The sequence below is a fragment of the Paroedura picta genome, chromosome 15 (genome assembly GCF_049243985.1).
Source record: "Paroedura picta isolate Pp20150507F chromosome 15, Ppicta_v3.0, whole genome shotgun sequence".
In the NCBI taxonomy this organism is placed as follows: domain Eukaryota; kingdom Metazoa; phylum Chordata; class Lepidosauria; order Squamata; family Gekkonidae; genus Paroedura; species Paroedura picta.
This window is the reverse complement of record NC_135383.1, coordinates 30,859,247-30,868,291: the sequence shown is the minus strand read 5'-3', so window position 1 is coordinate 30,868,291 and position 9,045 is coordinate 30,859,247. Positions and strand designations below refer to the sequence as shown.

At 49.9% G+C, this 9,045-nt stretch overlaps 1 protein-coding gene across 1 annotated transcript in view; it reads right to left on the bottom strand.

Moving 5' to 3' along the window:
* Positions 1-2,160: 2,160 nt before the first annotated feature.
* Positions 2,161-9,045, bottom strand: part of LOC143824256 (uncharacterized) — a 103,008-nt gene continuing 96,123 nt past the window's right edge. The window contains exon 3 of the mRNA XM_077311327.1: positions 2,161-2,751. Within this exon, the coding sequence (XP_077167442.1) occupies positions 2,481-2,751 (271 nt within the window). The 3' untranslated portion in view covers positions 2,161-2,480. The remainder of the gene's footprint in view (positions 2,752-9,045) is intronic.

Sequence of the window (9,045 nt, the reverse complement as noted above, 5' to 3'; positions counted from 1 at the left end):
GAACTACTCTGAGGGGCTTTCCGCACTCCTTCAAAATCGCACAATGGTTGCCAATTGAAAACGCTACTGATTTGCCATTATGCACAACGTCGTTGACAATCTGCCACACACCTGAAACCGATCCGCAAAAAGTGCTTCGTTGTAGCGCTTTCAAGGAAATCCCCAAAAGTGGATTCACCCTCCGGAAAGCGCTACACTCCTGCAACAAATCTGCAACACTAGCGGGAAAGTTCTGTGCGTTACCATTGTTGTGGTTTCTACAAAGTCCCTCCCCCTGGCTCTCTCCTCTGATCTTCTGGTGAAGCGATCGCCATTTTTTTTTCTTCGAGCGAGCGGGGATCAACGCACCGGCGAGCCTCCGTTTAGAGGCTTCCCCGGCTTCAGTCCCTCCCCAGAGCTGTTTAGTCACTAAGCACAAACAACAGAGAAGTCCGTTTGCTGATGTATTTTCCCTTTATTTTTCACACTGTTTTCGGCCGAAAATCGCGCCCGTGAGGGGGGGGGGATTTTTTTTTCCACTCGGGAGGAGCGTGGTAACGATGAAACGGCAGCTCAAACACACCTGCAAGCTGGATGGATCTCTCCGTTGCAACAAATCAACACAGATTCGTTGCAACGGGTGTGTTTTTTTAAATAAAAAACTTTCTTAAAGGGAAAGGGGTTGTTTGGGAGCATGCTAATGGCCGCCCATTGGCTGCTTGACAGCCAGAGGCGGGATGAGCTTGGCAATAGCGCTTCCTTTCTAGCGATTTTTGCCGAGACCGGAAGCCTGTGGGAAACGATACAAAACGCAACTGGATTCCACTACAAAGGCAGGTATGCATAATGACGAATTCCACTATTTTAAATGGCGATTTTTCGTTCAGCAAACAATTTGCTACAAGGATCCCGGTGCGGAAAGCCCCTGACTGTTAACATTTTTTCCTGATATCTAGCCTATATCGTTGTACTTGTAGTTTAAACCCATTACTGCGTGTCCTCTCCTCTGCAGCCAACGGAAACAGCATCCTGCCCTCCTCCGACAACCTTTCAAATACTTAAAGAGGGCTATCATGTCCCCTCTCAATCTGCTTTTCTCCAGGCTGAACATTCCCAAGTCCCTCAACCTATCTTCATAGGGCTTGGTCCCTTGGCCCCAGATCATCTTTGTCGCTCTCCTCTGTACCCTTTCAATTTTATCTACATCCTTCTTGAAGTGAGGCCTCCAGAGCTGCACACAGTACTCCAGGTGTGGTCTGACCAGTGCCGTATACAATGGGACTATGACATCTTGTGATTTTGATGTGATGCCCCTGTTGATACAGCCCAAAATGGCATTTGCCTTTTTTACTGCTGCATCACACAGCCTGCTCATGTTTAGTTTACAATCCACAAGTACCCCAAGGTCTCGTTCACACACAGTGCTACCTAGAAGCGTATCCCCCATCCAGTAGGCATGCTTTTCATTTTTCTGACCCAGATGCAAAACTTTACACTTATCTTTCTTAAATTGCATCTTGTTCTCATTTGCCCATTTTTCCATTGTGTTCAGATCTCGTTGAACTCTGTCTCTATCTTCCGGAGTATTTGCCAGTCCTCCCAATTTGGTGTCATCTGCCAACTGGATAAGTAGTCCCTCCACCCCCTCATCTAGATCATTAATAAATATGTTAAGAAGTACCGGGCCGAGCACCGAGCCCTGAGGTACCCCACTACTCACCTCTCTCCAGTCTGATGAAACACCATTGACAACAACTCTTTGAGTGCGGTTCTCTAACGAATTCCCTATCCACTTAACCATCTGAAAATCCAAATTGCAGTCCTTCAACTTATCCATCAGAACATCATGGGGAACCTTGTCAAAAGCTTTACTAAAATCCAAGTAAATGACATCAACCAAATTTCCCTGATCCAGCAAACCAGTTACTTAGTCAAAAAAGGAAACCAGGTTGGTCTGACAGGACCTGTTGGAGACAGATCCATGCTGATTTGTACTCCAAGGGAGGTCTAACCAGAGCAGAGTAAAGTGGTAACATCACCTCATGTGATTTGGATACTATTGTCAAGCGCTGAGAGAACTCACAACAAGCTTCTTGATAATCAGAAAGCTTTATTGAGAAGTACTACATGCATCAAGACTGGCGAAGTCTAATCTGACCTGAGTACAGATTTGCTTCTTCTTATCAATACAATTCTCCCGCTCAAAATTTGAAAGTTCCCAAGGGAGGGGAGAAGGAGAGAAGAGGCACATGCAATTAAAACAGTGATACATTCTCATGGCCTTGACTGGGTGATAGCGAAACCGGGCCCAGCCGAGAGGCCTCAACAAGTGATAAGAGTTACAACAACATATATTTCATTTTTAATTGTTAGCATGAATACAGGACCTGTGGCAAGCAGGCACCAAGCAATATAACTGTCATGGAAGAACTCAGGCTAATTTATGACAGAGATTCTACAATCCTGACATCCTTCCACCCTAAAAAGGACCCCCCCACACACTAGCCCGCATCCGTTGGACGAGGACATTCTGGGAATGCACGGTGGAACGCCCGAAGGAGGCGCGGGGCTTTTACATTCGCAGCCTCCACCCACTCCCTTTCCCCCGAAGGGAAATCTTTCCAATCCACCAAATATTGGAGGCGACCCTTGTGCACACGAGAGTCCAAGATCTGATTGACTTCGTAGTGGGTGTCTTTATCAATGTAGACAGGCACTGGTGTTGAGAGCGGAGGTTGCCACACATCCGGCACCGGGGCTCGCCGCAGCAGGCTGGAATGAAAAACCGGATGCACATTCCTGTAAGTTTTAGGCAAACGCAATTCCACAGTCACAGCATTGATCAGCTTCACGATGGGAAAGGGCCCCACAAATTTGGGACCCAGCTTCTTAGATTGTTGCTGACAGCGTAAGTTCTTTGTAGACAGGTAGGCAAGGTCACCTACCTTCCAGGCTGGTGCAGGTGCACTTTTTTTGTCTGCCTGGGACTTATAAGCTTGTTTAGCCTCCTCAAGGCTAGAGACAATATCAGGCCAACCTGCACTAATAGTAGCTGCCCATTTGGTGACTTCAGGGGCTTCAGCAGAAACGAAATCACAGGTGGGTGCAGCAATTAAGTCTGTCCCGTACACCACCTTAAAGGGAGACACTCCTGTGGAGGCATGCACCCCGTTGTTGTAGGCAAACTCAGCAAGTGGCAATAGGGCAACCCAAGCATTTTGTTGGTGGTTAATAAAACAGCGCAGATACTGTTCAAGAATTTGGTTCACCCGTTCAGTCTGCCCGTTGGACTCAGGGTGGTAGCCTGATGTCAGGGCTTGCTCTATCCCCAGCAACTTCAAAAGCTCCCGCCAGAACTTGGCAACGAACTGTGGGCCCCGATCCGTGAGCAATCTCCTAGGAATTCCATGTAGGCGGATTATGTGAGTCATGAACATAGAAGCCAGTTTGGCCGCTGAGGGCAAGCCCGCACAGGGAATAAAATGGGCTTGCTTTGAGAATGCATCCACCACCACCCAAACTACAGTCTTGCCCTGGCTGGGAGGCAGGTCCGTAATAAAATCCATAGTGACATCGGACCAGGGGCGGGCAGGGGTGGGCAGAGGCTGCAGCAGCCCTCGTCTCTTTCCTCCTGGGGGTTTGGAAACCAGACAGGTGGGGCAGCCCTGCACGTATTTCTCCACATCGCTCTGTAACGTTGGCCACCAATAATGTCTCCTGACCAGGTGCAGAGTTTTCACGATACCAAAATGTCCTGCGGTTTTCGCATCGTGACAAAGTTTTAAAACGTCCCCGCGCTCCGCCGCTGAAACATAAAGGCGCTCCCCCTTGAAAAAGAGGCCCCCCTTGTCGACAAGGTCGGCGGAGGGAAGCAAACTCAGAGTCCTGTAACACCTCCTTCTGAACCCACCCACCGGGAATCGGGTTTCCTTTCTTTGTTTGACTGCGCATCACCGCTGCCATCCCCAATTGGGCGGGGGTGAAAACTGTATCCACCAATGGGTCGCGCTTACTGTTGTACTGGGGCAAGCGGGAGAGGGCGTCCGCCAAAAAGTTCATTTTGCCTGGCAGATGCTTAAGAGTAAAGTTGAAACGAGAGAAAAACTCCGCCCACCGCATTTGCTTGGCAGAGAGAGAGCGGGGCTGCTTGAGTGCTTGGAGATTTTTATGGTCTGTCCAAACTACAAACGGGACGGCAGACCCCTCCAACCAATGTCTCCATGTGGCAAGCGCTAATTTTACTGCGGTTGCCTCTTTTTCCCAAATTGCCCAGTTGCGTTCTGCCCCGGAAAACTTCTTTGACAGATAGGCTAAGGGGTGCAACTTCCCATCCTCCCCCTCTTGTAGGATCACGGCCCCCATTGCGACATCCGAGGAATCTACTTGCACGGTAAATTGCTTAGCTGGGTCAGCATGGGCCAACACCGGTTCAGATGTAAAAAGGAGCTTCAGATTCTCAAAGGCTTCCTGACACCGGGGGGTCCACTGGAGTGGGGTGCCCGGTCGGTTTGCCGCCTTTCCCCCCTCCTTTGTTTTCAACAAGTCAGTAAGCGGCAATGCCACCTTGGCAAAGCTGGGAATAAACGTTCTATAAATGTTTGCAAAGCCTAAGAAGCTCTGGAGCTGCCTCCTCGTCCTGGGAGGTTCCCCGGCCAGCAAGTCACGCACTTTGCCCGGGTCCATTTCAATCCCCTCTTTGGAAACCCGGAAACCCAGAAACTCCACCGCGTCCCGGTGGAATTCACATTTCAAAAGTTTGGCAAACAGATGGTGCTTCCGCAGCCAGCGGAGCACTTCGCAGACTAATTTGGCGTGTTTGCCCACATCTTCCGAATACACCAAAATATCATCAATGTAAACCAACACCCCTTGATACAACAAATCATGCATAATTTCATTTATCATGTTCATGAACACGCCCGGAGCGCCGGCGAGGCCGAACGGCATGTTAGGGTATTCAAATTGGCCCAAGGGGGTGTTAAAAGCAGTCAGGTACTCATGCCCCTTCTTTATACGGACTCTGTAATAGGCTTCTCTCAAGTCCAGCTTTGTAAAAATCCGGGCCCTCCCCAAATGTCCCAACAAGTCCTTAATCAAAGGCAACGGGTAAGCATTGCAGGTGGAAACAGCATTCAGTCCTCTGTAGTCCGTACAGAGGCGCAAGGATCCATCCTTCTTTTTCACAAAGAGGACCGGGGCAGCCAGGGGAGAAGTGGCCGGTCTGATGAATCCCCGGGCTAAGTTTTTGTCCAAGTACTCCCTAAGTTCCTTCATTTCTCTAGGGCTCATAGAGTACAGTTTGGCTTTGGGAAGTGGCTCCCCTTTCTTTAGCTCAATTGCACAGTCTGTTTTACGGTGGGGAGGTAGTTGGTCGCATTCGGCCTCTGAACTACTCTGACTGTGAAAAACTTTTTCCTGATATCTAGCCTATATCGTTGTAGTTGAAGTTTAAACCCATTACTGCGTGTCCTCTCCTCTGCAGCCAACAGAAACAGCATCCTGCCCTCCTCCAAGTGACAACCTTTCAAATACTTAAAGAGGGCTATCATGTCCCCTCTCAACCTCCTTTTCTCCAAGCTGAACATTCCCAAGTCCCTCAACCTATCTTCATAGGACTTGGTCCCTTGGCCCCAGATCATCTTCGTCGCTCTCCTCTGTACCCTTTCAATTTTATCTACGTCCTTCTTGAAGTGAGGCCTCCAGAACTGCACACAGTACTCCAGGTGTGGTCTGACCAGTGCCGTATACAATGGGACTATGACATCTTGTGATTTTGATGTGATGCCTCTGTTGATACAGCCCCAAATGGCATTTGTCTTTTTTACCGCTGCATCACACTGCCTGCTCATGTTTAGTTTACAATCCACAAGTACTCCAAGGTCTCGTTCACACACAGTGTTACGTAGAAGCGTATCCCCCATCCAGTAGGCATGCTTTTCATTTTTCTGACCCAGATGCAGAACTTTACACTTATCTTTATTAAATTGCATCTTGTTCTCATTTGCCCATTTTCCCATTGTGTTCAGATCCCGTTGAACTCTGTCTCTATCTTCTATCTGAGCTCAGACAACTGAGAGCACGTGGAGAGAGCTACTGGGGAGAGTTGCTGCTGATCAGGTGAGGCTATTGTGCTGCCTGGGCGAGGTAATTGCTGGGTAATTGTTGGGAGGCTTAAAAAGGGCTGCTCCTCGCGAGCGAGAGACAAAGGGCTCTTGGCCTGTGGCTCTTGGCTTAGCAATTAGAATCATCAGTAGATTATATTTCCCTAGTACTTGCACTGCCTAGACATTACAATGGAACTCCAGGACACTCATCCCATCATCTGCAATGAGTGTGACATGATTGCCTTCCTCCCAGAAGACCAGATGGACTACAGCTGCCCCAAGTGTAAAATGGTAAGACTTTTGGAGGAATAGATTAGGGGATTAAAAAACAGAATTATTACTCTGACCCAATGTAAGGAAGGGGAGGAGTTCATAGACCAGAGCCCTGCAACTCGGAATAAAGACAATACAACTAGTCCTGAAGAGGATAAGGAGATTGACCACAGTTTGCAGATGACACCAAATTGGGAGGACTGGCAAATACTCCGGAAGATAGAGACAGAGTTCAACGAGATCTGAACACAATGGAAAAATGGGCAAATGAGAACAAGATGCAATTTAATAAAGATAAGTGTAAAGTTCTGCATCTGGGTCAGAAAAATGAAAAGCATGCCTACTGGATGGGGGATACGCTTCTACGTAACACTGTGTGTGAACGAGACCTTGGAGTACTTGTGGATTGTAAACTAAACATGAGCAGGCAGTGTGATGCAGCGGTAAAAAAGACAAATGCCATTTGGGGCTGTATCAACAGAGGCATCACATCAAAATCACAAGATGTCATAGTCCCATTGTATACGGCACTGGTCAGACCACATTTGGAGTACTGTGTGCAGTTCTGGAGGCCTCACTTCAAGGAGGACGTAGATAAAATTGAAAGGGTACAGAGGAGAGCGACGAAGATGATCTGGGGCAAAGGGACCAAGCCCTATGAAGATAGGTTGAGGGACTTGGGAATGTTCAGCCTGGAGAAAAGGAGGTTGAGAGGGGACATGATAGCCCTCTTTAAGTATTTGAAAGGTTGTCATTTGGAGGAGGGCAGGATGCTGTTCCCGTTGGCTGCAGAGGAGAGGACACGCAGTAATGGGTTTAAACTTCAAGTACAACGATATAGGCTAGATATCAGGAAAAAAAATTTCACAGTCAGAGTAGTTCAGCAGTGGAATAGGCTGCCTGAGGAGGTGGTGAGCTCCCCCTCACTGGCAGTCTTCAAGCAAAGGTTGGATACACACTTTTCTTGGATGCTTTAGGATGCTTAGGGCTAATCCTGCGTTGAGCAGGGGGTTGGACTAGATGGCCTGTATGGCCCCTTCCAACTCTATGATTCTATGATTCTATAATTCTATGATTCTATTCTATGAGTATTTGCCAGTCCTCCCAATTTGGTGTCATCTGCAAACTTGATGAGTAGTCCCGCCACCCCCTCATCTAGATCATTAATAAACTAGTAATAAAGCCCGCTGTATGCCGAATACAGCGGGCGCTAGAAACTGACCTTGTCGGGCGGCGGCTCTCTTTTGGGGCAGGCGGCGGCTCTCTCGGGCAGGGAGCCCCGGGCAGCTGCGCTCCGCTCGACTGCCGGGGGTTCCCTCGGGCAGCGGACTGACGCTATGCTAAGTAGGCAGCCCTGGCTAACAACTGAAATCATTGGTGCCCTGCCATCCGTGGAGGGCCTAACCAAAGGACTGAGATGATGTCCATCAGCGGCCACACTGGAGAATTTGATCTGGCAGTTTCTATCAAGTGGGATTCATACGGCACTCACCTAGCCTGTTTCTAGGAGCAAATAAGATTCTAAGGCCGCTGTTGTGATTCTCCAGAATGACTAAAGGAACCAGTCATTAGAGGGGTATGACCCAATCCCAAAAATACATTATAAACAATGGACTGTTGATTAACCAAGTATTTCAGGCCTAGCAGTTCTGCCTATTGCGGTCCAGTTCTTTTGTGTGCAACTGAGCTGCCATGTGGTTTGGAGCTGGAGTGTCCGTGTCTGAACCCAGAGACTTAATGCAAGCAGAATTAGAAATATCTTAACTTGTATTTTTGGAAAGAAGACCTCTCTGGCTAATAGTGCTCAGAAGAAACTTAAAGAGCCGTTCTGTCTCACTTGGGAGAATACTGGGGAAAGTGCAATCTTCAGCAGGGCAGTAGGCTTACCGTAAAACCGACCAGGCTGTCGTCTCTGTGCACTCTGTAATGCAGTGGTCCCCAACCTTTCTGAGGCTGGGGACCGGCACGGGCCGCGCCCGCGCATTGGGCCGCGCCCGCGAGCCGCGCCCACGCCCCCGGCCGCGCCCGCGAGTCGCGCCCGGGCCGCGCCCGCGAGCCGCGCATGCACATCGGGCCGCTGGCTGGCAGGGCCGCTGGTGGACTGTTTCTTCCTGGAACCTTGGTGGCTGCACGATAACGCGAGAGGCGGCGCTGCAGAAGCCGGGGCAGGAAGCGAGCCAGGAGCGGCTGCGAGGACATGGCGGAGACCATTGTAAGTTGGGGGCGAGGGGGTGGCGCGCGGGGGCTGCGGCCTGCGTGGGAAGATCGGGGCCTCTTTCTCCGCTTTGCCGTGCGAGTTTGCGGTCCTTCCTGAGCTTCGCCGTGCCCCGAATCCTCCCCACTCCTTGGAGGGTTCTGGATTGTGAAGTCCGCAGCCCAGTTTTGTTTTTCTTTCTGCGACGGTTCGAGCGGGCTTTAGGCGGAGAGGCTGTTTGCCTTTCGCCCCCTCTCCCCCCCCCCCCAATTTTAAAATGCTTTAATGCCTTACAGTCGGCAATGTGAGGAATGTTGCCGGAAAACACAGAGGACATCGCTTGCATCTCTTTTGGCTCTCTTTTGGCTCTTGCGATGGCTCTCTCGGGCAGGGAGCCCCGGGCAGCCTCACTCTGCTGAGGTTCCCTCGGAGGTTCCCTCGGGCGTCAGGCCAGGAGCAACTGCAAGCCGCGCTGCGCGCGGCTTGCAGTTGCTG